The sequence below is a fragment of the Ochotona princeps genome, chromosome 12, assembly GCF_030435755.1.
Source record: "Ochotona princeps isolate mOchPri1 chromosome 12, mOchPri1.hap1, whole genome shotgun sequence".
Classification (NCBI taxonomy): Eukaryota; Metazoa; Chordata; class Mammalia; order Lagomorpha; family Ochotonidae; genus Ochotona; species Ochotona princeps.
Genome location: NC_080843.1, coordinates 68,726,760 through 68,740,552, shown reverse-complemented (window position 1 = coordinate 68,740,552; position 13,793 = coordinate 68,726,760). Strand labels below are relative to the sequence as shown.

At 49.7% G+C, this 13,793-nt stretch overlaps 1 protein-coding gene across 1 annotated transcript in view; it reads left to right on the top strand.

The window, feature by feature from the left end:
• Positions 1 to 310: 310 nt before the first annotated feature.
• MPHOSPH8 (M-phase phosphoprotein 8) overlaps positions 311 to 13,793 on the top strand; it is a 28,186-nt gene continuing 14,703 nt past the window's right edge. The window contains exons 1-4 of the mRNA XM_058670996.1: positions 311 to 614; positions 7,923 to 8,078; positions 10,490 to 11,290; positions 13,385 to 13,484. Coding sequence (XP_058526979.1) covers positions 396 to 614; positions 7,923 to 8,078; positions 10,490 to 11,290; positions 13,385 to 13,484 — 1,276 coding nt within the window. The 5' untranslated portion in view covers positions 311 to 395. The remainder of the gene's footprint in view (positions 615 to 7,922; positions 8,079 to 10,489; positions 11,291 to 13,384; positions 13,485 to 13,793) is intronic.

Sequence of the window (13,793 nt, the reverse complement as noted above, 5' to 3'; positions counted from 1 at the left end):
TCCGGGCACCGGAACCCCAGCTCCCACCATCGTTCCTCTCCCTCAGCTCCCCAGGTCCGGTCCCCGACGCTCCGGCCACCGGTCCGGCCCGCCGAGTCAGAAAGCGGGGAACGAGCCGGGAGCGCTCCAGGAGCCAGCCCTCACTCCCTCCCCCACACCGCGTCCTTCCGCTCCGGGCGTCCCGTTTCCCGAAGGCGCTGCGCGACTCCGCTGCACCCGCCTTTATGTGATTGGCTCGCGTGCGTGTCACTCCAAGTTCTCGAGCTCGCCATTGGTTACTTGCCTCACGGCCCTGTGACGGCGCCCAAGTGGCTTGTGGCCCAGCGCGGAGTTCGCGCCGGCCCCGCGGTGTGTGTCGCAGTCGGTTTTCCTCGGCGGTTTGCGGGGCTCCGGCCATGGCGGCCGCGGCGCCGGCTGCAGAAGGCGCAGACCTGAGCGCAGCTGCCGCGGCAGATGCCTCCAGCAACGTGGAGTTTCGGGGAGGGGAAGGAGTTGGCTTGGCGGGCGCGGAGAGGGACGGACTCCCGGGAGGAGCGGAGACATTGGTAGACAGCGAGGAGGACGGAGAGGATGTTTTCGAAGTGGAGAAGATCCTGGACATGAAGACCGAGGGGGTACGTGCGGGCGGGTCCCGGGGCGCGCTGCAGCTCCGCGGCTGTGCAGCCAGGGCCGTGCAGCGGGCACCGCGAGGCTGCAGGCGGCTGCAGAAGGGCTCGTGCTGGGCGCAGGCACACGGCGCTGCTCCGCCTGGTCCCTTGCTGGCCCGGCGTTCGTGCTCCTAAGCCGTGATGGAACTCCCACTCAGCCCGCTCTCAGCCCCGAGGGCATTGCAGGACTCGCCCAGTGTCCTGTGTGCCAGCCTGAGTTGCACCTCACAGCTGCCTTGGTCGTCCTTGCCCTTTGGTGAAGTCAGCGCCGAGGGAGGCGCTTGCTCTCCGCCACCCTTGTTATTGGTGTAGACCTCTGTGGAGGGCTTCAGCCTTGTTTATGTTCTGCTAGACTGTGGACGCCTTTAGTCTCTGCGGTGTGTCTGTCTGACTCTCTAAATCGATCCTCGCATCCCTGGTATTTCTTCCAGTGCTTGGCATGGTGATTGCTTAGTGTGGATCAGCTTATTGAACGGGTGAGCTGCAGCGGAGGGAGGAGGGAAGGGGCAGCGTGAACCGCGGCAAAGGCTTCTGTACTTAAGGGGGGAGGTGGCCCAGGTGGGCAGTCTGTATGTCATTTTTTAAAAAAGGTTTATTAATGAATGTTTTGAAAAGTCAGAGCGACTCAGAGCGTCTTCCACCCACTGGTTCACAGTACCGGGACCATCCTCCGCTGCTTTTCCCAGGCAGGGAGCTGGATCCGCCGCAAAGTAGCTGGGGCTCCAAAATGGGATGCCAGCATTACAGGCATTGTCCTAAACCATTGGGCCCAGGAACCAATCTTTGCTTGTTTTCTGTTGCCTCTGTTTAACTAAACTAAGCGCTAACGTGTAAGTTATTTAGAAAACAGGGAGTATTTAATTAGGAGAATGATATCTTGTTTAAAAGATTGATTGGTTGATTTGAACGAGATTTCTCTCTGAGAAAGATACGGAAGAATTCAGTGCTAGCATACACATGCAAAGAGGTGGGGAGAGGTTTTCAGTTGTGTGGGTGTCCCCTGTGAGCTTGGCCAGAGGGAGGGTCAGGAGTGAGGGAAGCCGCTGTACGGACTGGCCTTCGCAAGAATCAGCTACGCTGACCAGCAATCCAAAACGGGCATTTCATTGAGCTGCAAATGTGTTGTGTTCGGCGCATGCCATTGTTTTGTTAAAGCTCAAAATTGTTTGCTAACATGTAAGTTCTGTGGATGAAGCCGCTGCTTGTGACACCAGTTGAGTCGTGGCTATTTTGTTTACGGAAGAGCTCCCTGCTAGTGTGCCCGAGAAGACAGCAGAAAATAGTCCAGTGCTTGGACCCCTGCTACCCTTGGAAGAAATAGACTGGTTCCATACTCACAGTGCAATAGTGGGATTATATTGTGATATGTTTTCTCTTTAACATGTGGAAATTGTTTCTGAAAGTGAGTGTACTGATTTTTTTTTTAAAGATTTATTTTTGCCGGAAAGTCAGATATACAGAGAGGAGGAGAGACAAATTAAAGAAAGACAAAGAAAGTGAGCAAGCTCTGGCTTGGTAGTTCACTCCTTAAATGCCAGCAATGGCTGGAGCTGGGCCAGGCCTTCATTCTGCACCTGCGGTGTGGAAGGCAGAACTGCTTGCAGGGTCGGCATCACCAGAGACAGGAACCGTGCCTGGCTCAGACACGGGCACCTATGGGGAAGGGTTATTGTAACCACTATTTCAACTGCTAGGTCTGCCCTCCCTGGTTTGTATTTTTCATGAATGCATACAAATAAATAAATATGTATTTTCATTGGATAACAGACTTAACACTGTATTTATTTATTTATTTATTTATTTAAAGGTTTTATTATTATTATTGGAAAGCCGGATATACAGAGAGGAGGAGAGACAGAGGAAGATCTTCCATCCGATGGTTCACTCCCCAAGTGAGCTGCAACGGGCTGGTACGTGCCAATCCGATGCCGGGACCAGGAACCTCTTCCGAGTCTTCCACGCGGGTGCAGGGTCCCAAAGCTTTGGGCCGTCCTCGACTGCTTTCCCAGGCCACAAGCAGGGATCTGGATGGGAAGTGGAGCTGCTGGGATCAGAACCGGCGCCCATATGGGATCCTGGTGCGTTCAAGGCGAGGACTTTAGCCGCTAGGCCACGCCGCTGGGCCCTGTATTTATTTATTTTGAAGAATTTGTTTTTTAAAGGTTTGTGTATTTGAAGGGGGGAGAGATGTTTTTCATTTGCTGTTTCATTCCCTAAACGGCTGCACCAGCCAGGGCTGCAACTCCATCTTTGTCTCCCATGGGAGCTTTTCCAGGCACGTGCATTAGCAAGGAGCTGGGAATTAAACTACCATCATAAACGACAGCCTAATAAACTGCGCCACAGCACTGGCCCTAATTATGAAGATATTTAAAAAAAAAAAGATTTGTTGTGCCCAGCACAGTAGCCATGTGCCAGGATATCCCATATGACGTTGGTTTGTGTCCCAGCTGCTCCACTTCCCTTCCAGCTCTCTGCTTGTGACTTAGGAAAGCAGTATAAGATGGCCTTGGGACCCTGCACCCCTGGGGGAGACTCCTGGCTCCTAGCTTTGGATTGGTTCAGCTCTGGGCATTGCGGCCACGTGGGGAGTGAAGCAGCAGATGGCAAATCTGTCTTTCCTTCTCTGTGGGTCTGATTTTACAATGAAAATGAATGGATCTTTAAAAAAAGAATAAGACATTTAAGACTTGTTGATTTATTGGAAGGTGTGGGAGGGGAAGAAGACAGAGAGAAAATCATAGACCTGTTGTTTCACAAATGGCCAAGTCATGAGCAGGTCTGGGGCATGCTGAAGCCAGGAGCCAAAGCCGCCTTCCTCGTTGCCCACGTGGGTGGCTGGGGCCTGACTGCCTGGCCATCTTGCGCTGCCTTCCCAGGCACATTGGCGGGGAGCTGCATCGGAAGCACAGCAGCTGCGACTTGAAGCAACAGTGTGATAAGATGTGCCACAGTGCTGGCTCCTCCCCGTTTTTATGGCCACACTCAAAGGTCATCTGTTTCCTAACCTGTAATTGATATAGTTAACACATTCTCTGTGATAACTCATCAGATGTACCACTAAGGTTACCACTAAGGTTACTTTCCCCAGTCACGTAGGCTTCTTAAACAGCATTGCTCACTCACATTTGTTTATTTGATTTTAACACACTGTTGTAGAAACTTTAAAAATTGTAGTTTTCTTTCTATACTGTTTTTTGTAAAATATACATGTTTTCAGTTTATATAATCACTTCTCGCTAGCCGGTTATGTAGCCAGATCGTAAAATTATACTGAGTACACTTTTTTGTATTTTTTGATTTGCTGGGAAAGAAAATTACCTACTCCTGAGTTTTATGATTTTAGCTTATTTTTATATTTATTTAAGAGAAAGGCATACATTGGGGCCCGGCGGCGTGGCCTAGCGGCTAAAGTCCTCGCCTTGAAAGCCCCGCGATCCCATATGGGCGCCGGTTCTAATCCCAGCAGCTCCACTTCCCATCCAGCTCCCTGCTTGTGGCCTGGGAAAGCAGTCGAGGACGGCCCAAAGCTTTGGGACCCTGCACCCGCGTGGGAGACCTGGAAGAGGTTCCTGGTTCCCGGCTTCGGATCGGCGTGTACCGACCCGTTGCGGCTCACTTGGGGAGTGAACCATCGGATGGAAGATCTTCCTCTCTGTCTCTCCTCCTCTCTGTATATCCAACTTTCCAATAATAATAATGAAAATCTTTAAAAAAAAAAGAAAGAGAAAGGCATACAGAGATGGAGAGCTCCCACCTGTCGGCTCACGCCCTCTCCCCCATACCTGCAACAGCTGGGCCTAGGCTGGGCTGGGCTGGGCAGAAGCTGGGACCCAGAAACTCAATCCAAGCCTCCCATGTCAGTGGTAGGGCGTCTCACCGTGTCGTCACTGTCTCCCTGGTCTGCGTTAGCCGGAAGCTGAACTCAGGTCCTCTGATGAGGACAGGCACCTCAACTGCCAAGAAAAATGCCTGCCACCAGGGAGTTAATTTTTGAAAAAATGATGTGAGGTTAGGGTCCAACCTCATTGTTTCTGGTGTGGGAATCTGTTTGAGTCATTGGGTGCTCTCCCTTATTGGTTGAACTTGGTTGCTCGTCATATCAGTTGGTCCTGCGTAGTATGGGTTTATCTCTATCACCTCTAGGTCTGCCACCACTTTGTTGAGTTGCAGCCTTGTAGCACACTTTTAAAGGGGAAGTATGACTTCTTCCAACTTCTAATTATTTAAGATTTTGTTTGTTTGTTTGTTTGAAAGGTAGACGTACAGAAAAAGTGATCAGCCAAGCACTGGTTCACTTCCCAAGTGGCTGCCGTGGCCAGGCGGGGCTGGGCCACAGCCAGGAGCCTCCCCGCCTCCTGTGTGAGTGACAGGGACCCATGTACCTTGGGCCATGGAATTAGATCAGCAGTGGACCAGCTGGGGCCAATCCCATGCTTGTTTGCTGGCATCTCCTGTGGGTACCAGTTGGAGCCCCAGCTGCTCCAATTCCAGTCGAGTGCCACGTGGCTCAAGTGCACCCAAAGGGGGAACCAGACTGAAGCTCCCGACTCCTCCCTTTGGGCTGGCCCTCCGGCTGCTGTGGCTGTGTGAGGAGTGAACCAATGGATGAAAGGTGCGTTTCTCCTTTTCTATCTCTGTAGCTCTGCCTTTCAGATAAAAATTTTGTCTTTAAGCGGAACAGCTGAGACTTGAACCCCTGCTCACATGTGCTGCTGCCATTGTTTTAAGGCAGCGGCTTAACCCATTGCTGCACACTGCTGACACCTGCTGATTTTGTTCTGTTCAAGGTGGTTTTTCACTGCCCAGGGCCTCTTGTAATTCCACGTGAACTTGAATAACAGTGCTGACAGCAGGAACAGAGTGTCTCTGTGAGTAGATGGGGACCGCGCAGGCGCTGGCAGGCTTCTGGTAAATGACTGAGTGGTGCATCTATTAGGCCTTGCAGACTAAGAGGCAGAAGTAGGGCGGAGAGATGGTGTTTTTAAGAAAAGCTTCTTGGCTTCTCTTGGCAGCCTTTCCTCTTGGGAATTCTCCACCATGTGCTGCCTTTGCGTTTATGTAGGAGCAGGTGAAGAGTCCAGGCCCTGCGCAAGGCTCTGGCCTTGAATTTCACGTGAACTGCGCAGCTGTGTGGTCTCAGATTAAGGATTTAATCCAGGAGCTTCAAGGTCCTGGTCTTCAAGATGGGCCATGGTATTGGCTTCACAGGGTGGTTGTGAAGATTAAATGAGCTAATATATACAGAGTTTGTTTCAAGATTTACATGTTTGATGAAAGGTAGAGTTACAGAGAGGGAGAGCCCAATGTTTCACCCCATGCTTCAGTTCCCAGAGGGGCTGGGGCTGGGGCTGGGCTGGGGCTGGGGCTAGGGCTGGGGCTGGGGCTAGGGCTGGGCTGGGGCTGGGGCTAGGGCTGGGGCTAGGGCTGGGCTGGGGCTAGGGCTGGGCTGGGCTGGGCAGAACCAGGAGTCTAGATTCTCCATGTCCCAGACATAAGAGCAGGGACCGGAAGTAAGAGGAGCAGCTGGGGTTTCAGCGGGCACCTGTGCAACACTGACCACACAGGTGAAACAACCCCGTGCCACAGTGCCAGGCCAAGGCAGATACTCAGAATTGCAAAGTATGTTGTAGATGGAATGTTTTCAACCATTTAAAAATGTAAAACGATTCTCAGCTCACGAGGTGATCAACCAGGTAGCGGGCCTCCTTGTAGGCCCCCTGGCCCTAGTCTCCGGCAGTGTATTCTGTATCGGGGAGAGCAAGTCAGCCCATCTGAGCTGCCAAGCCCTGGCAGAGCAGCATTGTTCTGCAGTTCAGATGGATCTGTTTAAAACACCACTGACTGCTGCTTTGGGAGTTGAATCTAGGCTAGTCAGATGCTTTGCTACGCCTCCATTGTGACGAGAGGATGGGGGCGGAGGGCGATAGATCTTGCATCCGCTGGTTCACTCCCCAAATGTCTGCAGTGGCCAGAACTGGGCAGGTCCAAGGCTGGGGAGCCAGGAACTATTCCGAGGCATGGGTGCAGGGGCTCACACACTTGGGCCATCATCTGTTGCCTTCCTAGGTGCACTAGCAGGTTGCTGGGTGGGAATGGAGAAGCTGCAACTCAAAGCGGCCCTCGTGGCATGCCAGCACCACAGGCGGCAGCTTGACGTGCTGTGTCACGTTGCCAACCGCAGTGCCTTCATTTATCTTTACAATTTATTAAAAATTACAAGAGGATGGGGTTAGGCACTGTGGTAGAGCGGGGCAAGACACTGTATCCCGGAGCCGAGTGGCTGGGATCCAGTCCTGATTCTGCCTCTGGCTTATGGCTCCCTGCCAGCGCCCCTGGGAGGGAACTCATGATGGCTGCAGCGCCTGGAGGAGACCACGTTGACATTCCAGGCGCCTGGCATTGGCCAGGCACAGCACAGCTGCTGTGTGAACATCAGGGGGCGGAAGGTCTTTGAATAAACAAACTTTTTTTTTTAATTGGAAAGTCAGATACACAGACGAGAGACAGAAGAAGATCTCCCGTCCATTAAATCACTCCCCAAGCGACTGCAGCGGCTGGAGCTGCTACGATCCAAAGCCAGGAGCCCAGAGCCTCTTCTGGGTCTCCCACACAGGTGCAGGGTCCCAAGGTCCTCCACTGCTTTCCCAGGCCATCAGCTGGGAGCTAGATGGGAAGTAGGGCTGCCAGGATTAGAACCGGTGCTCACATGAGAGCCCAGTGCATTCGAGGCGAGGACTTTTTCTGCTAGGCTACCACACTGGGCCCTAAACAAACATTTTTTAAAAGTTGGAAATGAAACTACCTTTGGTTAACAGGTTTTTTGTATTTCTGTGATTCAGTGAATAATCTTCAGTCACTGAAAATCATGTTTTGAAAGATATTAAACCAAGTGTTTGATAGGAGAAAATTAGTTAAAAATTATAATATCTAGTATTTAAAAACATGAAGTATGTGTTGAGTATAGTGGGTAAGGAAAAAGCGTGTACCTTCGGTTGACGTACTTGGCTTTTCCGTTTTTCATTGCTTTTCCAGTAGTACGTTTGCATTATATGGGAGAGCCCCAAATGGATCAGGGACAACGTGCATTCTGGAAAACATGAATTTCGAATTTATTCGCAACAGAACATCTTTTAATTCGATTTCCATGAGCTTTTTTGCTGTGCCTTTGTGAATCAGAGATTGCTTTTCACGTGCCAGTTATCAGGTTCCTTACGCACCTCTGTGATTTTCATCCTCTGTTAACGTGTGGCCTGTTTCTGCTTGGTGCCATAGGGCAGGGTCCTGTACAAAGTCCGCTGGAAGGGATACGCGTCGGAGGATGACACCTGGGAGCCCGAGGTCCACCTGGTGGACTGCAAGGAAGTCCTGCTCGAGTTCAGGAGGAAGAACACAGAGAACAAGGCCAGAGCCGTCCGGAAGGACATTCAGGTATCACGAACGGTTTCTTAAGTCCAGGAGCTTGTTGTAAGATTCACGTCATAAACTTCATGAATAATTTACAGATAATGCATTAATGTTATTAGTGTAAATTCCATATAAGCAGCTGGATTTCTGGGGATGCGCGGGCAGGCAGTTAGAATGAGGGCCCAGGTCCAGGACTGGCCCCAGACACCGTGCTGGGGGACGCTGCCGTCTTAACTGTTGGCCAGGTACCTTTACATTAGCGAGGTGCCTGCCTCTTCACTTCCAGATGTCTGCTCAGCTGTCCTCGGCATTGGATGGGCTATTTATACTTTCAGCATTGACAATATGGAGTCTCAATGTACATGACCTAAAATCATATTTTTTTGTAGAGATCTATTTATTTAAAAGGTGGACTTAGAGAAAGAGCAGGTGAGAAAGAACCGTCCATCAGTTCCCTCCCTCAGTGACCCCAGCAGCCAGGGCTGGGCTGACCAGGAGCCTGGAGGCCCTGCGTGTGTGCAGCCTGGGGTCTCCTGGGTGGGGTCGTCCTCTGCTGCTGCCCAGGTGCTGAGCCGGGACCTGGGACTCCAGCCAGTGCCCAGGGGGATGCTGGCATTGCAACGGCCAGCGCAGCTACTGTGGCGGGCCTCAGTGCCAGCCCCTCTGTTCTGTTGTAGACGAGCTCTCATGGATTCTGCCCCTATTCATTCTTTTTTTTTTTTTTTTAATATTTTGGTTTTTTTTAAGTTTTATTTATTTTATTGGAAAGTCAGATGTACAGAGTGGAGGAGAGACGGGAAGATCCTCCATCCGATGATTCACTCCCCAAGTGACCGCAGTGGCCGGTGCTGCGCCGGTCCAAAGCCAGGAGCCAGGAACTTCTTTCCGGGCCTCCCACGCGGGTGCAGGGTCCCAAGGCCTTGGGCCATCCTCGACTGCTTTCCCAGGCCACAAACAGGAAGCTGGATGGGAAGTGGAGCTGCTGGGATTAGAACCGTCGCCCATATGGGATCCCGGTGCGTTCAAGACAAGGACCTTAACCATTACACTATCGCGCTGGGCCCAGATTCTGGCCTTTTTCAAGTATGGCAGTATTGACAACACTGTGGACTTTGAGCCTAAGCACTGAAGTGGACAGGAGTGTAGCACAGATAAAGCTGACCACTGGCTCTTCCCCGTCAGAAGAGCTGTGCTCTGTTTGAGCAATTCATTGTAAGCAGAGAAAATTAAGAGACAGAAAAATAAAATTGCATTGTTCCTTCCTTTTGCCTTGTTGAGGTACACAGTTAATGTGAGCATGTTTGAAGAAATTCATAGAAAATGAGCATAATGGGAGAAAACCATGCAAGGGCTTCCAGATGTTTTGCACTAAAATAAACCTACCTCTTTTGAAGTAAGATGCAGAAAAAATACACAGGTTTCCCTCTGTGTACTTCCCACCCCTGAGACGACTTGGGGAAATACGTCATTGTTTTGTTTTGTTTTGTGTTTGCATTTCCACTTGGGATTTATTCCAAGCTTTTTTTTTTTAATGGAATGTGTTATGTTTATGGTCACACAGATATTTTATTCTTGAAGTTCCATTTTAAAGTCTACAATAGAAATATATTTTTCATAGCAAATATTAGAGCTGATTTAACACAAATCAATTAGGAATATTCAAATCAGTTGGAGATTTGCATGCAGTCTTGTCCTGTGCATGTTTGTGAAATGTAACAGCAAAGTTTAAGAACCAGTGTCTTAAAACAAGACAAAACAAAAAAAAAAATGTGTTTTTGATTTGTTAGCTACTTCGTTAGTACTCAAGTAAAATTATTCTCGATATTTTTGGAAATGATGAAATTCAAAATCACGTAAGACCAGCCATGCAGGAAGGCCCCCCTGCTCATCCTGCTTCGGTCAGGCACCAGGGTCCTGTTCATTTTCTTTTTTTTTTTTTAAAGATTTATTTATTTTTATCCCAAAGTAAGACATACAGAGAGGAGGCTCCTCAAGTGAGCCACAGTGGCCGGTGCTGCGCTGATCTGAAGCCGGGACCAGGAACCTCTTCCGGGTCCCCCACGTGGGTGCAGTGTCCCAATGCATTGGGCCGTCCTCGACTGCTTTCCCAGGCCACAAGCAGGGAGCTGGATGGGAAGTGGAGCTGCCGGGATTAGAACCGGCGCCCATATGGGATCCCGGGGCTTTCAAGGCGAGGACTTTAGCCGCTAGGCCACGCCGCCGGGCCTGTGTTCACTTTCTAAACTGGTACTCGTCTCTCCCACCAAGTACGCACGCAGCCAGAGCCCCGCGTGCGACACCGCTTCAACTCAGGGAAGTCCTTCTAGGCAGGTGAGCGCCTGCTCGAAGGGAAAACCTGCAGTTCGCACTGTTACCGCTTCCTAAAGCCTTCAGCGTGACTGGCAATGAACTTCGTACCTTTTTGTGTCTTGTAGAGGCTGTCATTAAATAAGGACATATTCGAGGCAAACTCTGACAGTGATCAGCAAAGCGAGACGCAAGAAGAGACTTACCCAAGCAAGAAGAAAAAGCCGAGGCCGAGAGAAGAAAAAAACCTGGAGGATGTGAAAAAGAAAAAAGCCAAGACCGGGAAGGGAAAGGAGCAGCCCGGCGCGGACCCGGAGAGCTCCCCCGAAAGGTTAGTTATCGATTTAAGGGCAAAGAAAAGAATCTTGGAAGGCAAAGAAGAATTAAAGGACTCCAAAAAGCCAAAAAAAGATGAACTGAAGGAATTGAAAAAAGCTAAAAAAGGTGAATTGAAAGATTTAAAGACGAAAGTAAGGGAAGATCCGAAAGAAAACAGAAAAGCAAGAAAAGAGAAATCTGCTGACTCTCCGTTTGAGTCTGAGCTCAGTGTGCTGCGTGAGCCCCCTTCTCACGAGGAGAGTCAGGAAGAATTACATCCGGACAACAGGGATGAGAAAGAACCCAGAGGAGCCCAGGATCCGGAGGAGCAGGGTGCGGAGCAGGAGGGCGCCTCGGAGAAAGAGGGGGACGGCGCGCTCAGTGCGGGCGAGGATGCTGAGCGCAAAGGCAAGAGGGAGAGCGGAAAGCCAGAAAACAAGGGTGTTGGCTCAGAGAAGAAGGCTGTTCCTAAAAAGCAAAAACAAGGCAGTCAAGACAAGGGCAGAGGCACCGCAGAGTTAGACAGACTGACACCCATGGGTGCCCAGATGCAGCCCTCGTGGCCCACCGTGGCGGAGAGCGGCCTCAGGGCCTCGGAGTCAGTGGAGCAGGTAAGGGGGGGAGGGAGGTGTGAGGGGCAGAGGGGCGCAGACACAAAGTGGTCCCCAAAGTGTTTCCGTCTTCAGGGAAGGAGTGGGACTAGCGGTTAGAGTGCAAAAGGTCATTTAGCCCTTTTTTTTTTTTAAGATTTTATTATTATTGGAAAGCCAGATATACAGAGAGGAGGAGAGAAAGAGAGGAAGATCTTCCATCCGATGGTTCACTCCCCAAGTGAGCCACAACGGGCCTGTGCGTGCCGATCTGATGCCGGGAACCAGGAACCTCTTCCAGGTCTCCCACGCGGGTGCAGGGTCCCAAAGCTTTGGGCCATCCTCGATTGCTTTCCTAGGCCACAAGCAGGGAGCTGGATGGGAAGTGGAGCTGCCGGGATTAGAACCGGCGCCCATATGGGATCCCGGGGCTTTCAAGGCAAGGACTTTAGCCATTAGGCCATGCCGCCGGGCCCCATTTAGCCCTTTGGCTAAATTTCTGAGTCTTATTTCTGAGTCTTCAGCTAATTTTGGTAACTTATGAGAAAATGGATGGCTAATTTACGAACAAAAGTGAGGATTTTATTTTTAGGTGCTCGGATAATGTGTAACAGCGTACAGGTGTATCAGCTCATTTCGCCAGCTTTTCTCACCTGCTTGTATTCTTCACATAAATAATAGCGTATACACAACATGCTATAGCGTTAACTTTTTAAAATGTGTATTCAGTTCATCTACTTGAACAGCAGAAGAGAGATCTTCCATCTGCTGGTTCCCTTCCCAAATGCCCACCACGATGGGGCCATTTTGGTCTTAGCCAGGGATGGCAGGAGCTCGAGCCCTGGAACCAGCATTAGCTCCCACCCAGGATACATCAGCAGGAAGCTGAACAGGAAGTGGAATACTGTAGACTTGAAGCCCTCAAGGCTGCTGGCATCCCAGGCAGCGATTTAATACTCCGTACTACAATGCCTAAAACGACACATTTAACATACAGCTACTAAATATTATTATACAGTGTCCTATTATGCCATTATTTTACATGAGTTTTTCTAAATGAAAATATATTCCAAATTGTGAAAGTGTGTGTTTATGCAGTATTTTTCATCTATTATTCATACAATCTTTGCTTTCTTTTTGAAGACTGACTGATATATTCGAAGTGCATTGCTGTAACAGTTGCAGTTAGGCAGGCTGAGGCCCCGGACCTGGACTCTGTCCTGTTGTCCCGTGTGACCGCAGCACCGCAGGCACACGGGACGCTGCACTGCAGGCGTGACGGGCAGGGCTAGTGTTGTTTAACATGCTGCACCGCAGCCTCAACTCCTGTTTCAACAGCCGTGTGTGCAGAGATGGTTATGGGAGTGCCGTCTTCGCTGGCGAACCACTGGCAGCGGTCTGTCTAGCCCTGGGAAAAAAACGGTGAAGAAATGCTAGTTCATCCACTTGAGGATGGTCAGAGCCATTGAGATCGTGAGAACAGTGTAGCAAAGCTTAGAAAACACTGGAAGACGCTAGGACTGTCATGCGGTGTAAATAAAGAATGAATAATCTAATCTATGCTTGATTTGTAAGCAAAAGGGAAATATTTTTTTAAAGTTTTTTTTCCAGTTTTTATAACATTTTTGATAAACATTTTTGAAAGGTTTTATTTTTATTGGAAAGGTAGATTTCCAGAGAGATAAAGACCTTCCATCTGCTAGTTCATTTCCCAAACGGCTGCGTTGGGTGGAGCTGTGCTGGTCTGGAGCCAGGAGCCAGGAGCTTCCTTGGGGTCTCCCCCAGGGGTGGGAGCAAGACCATTAGCAGGAAGCTGGATCAGAAGTAGAAGAGTGGGAATTGAACCAGCACCCATATGGAATGTCAGTGCTGCACATGGAGGCATAACCTGCTTTGCCATGGTGCTGGCCCCAAACTTTAAATTGGTAAAGAGAACAGATTTTATATATTTCATGTAAGCCGTTTTAAGCCCATAATGATACTGTCCTACCCTCCCCCTGCCATATTCTACCATTACATTTTACAGTAACTTTTACAATGTGTTGCACTAAGTAAAGAATTCAACAAGTATTCTTCATCCATTCTTGTTTTAGATCTTACGTACATGTTTTTCAGGAGAAAGAGTCCAAAAAAAAAGAACCCAAAGAAAAATATCAAAAAAGGTATGATTCAGATAAGGAAGAAAAAACGCGAAGAGAGCTGAAGGGCCTGAAGAGTAAGTGTGACCACTCGCGTTCGCCATTTCCTTCCAGAAGCCCTACCTCTTGGTACCGAGCCGGGGAGTTTTGTTCATTGCAGAGCTTCCGCTGTTTCGATTTAGCCAGGCTAATGTGAAGTCCTTGTATGTAACAACTGACATTGTGCATTTCATAGTTCTTCCTCCTGTTCTTGTTCTTCCTCCTTTTCAGTATGATAGAGTGGATTAAAATTAGGAGAAGTGACCGTGACTGTTAGTGGGTGCCAAACGAAACAGACCTTTGTACTGCTGTGCGCAAGTGCGTGTTCTGTTGGAAGCAGCGATTAT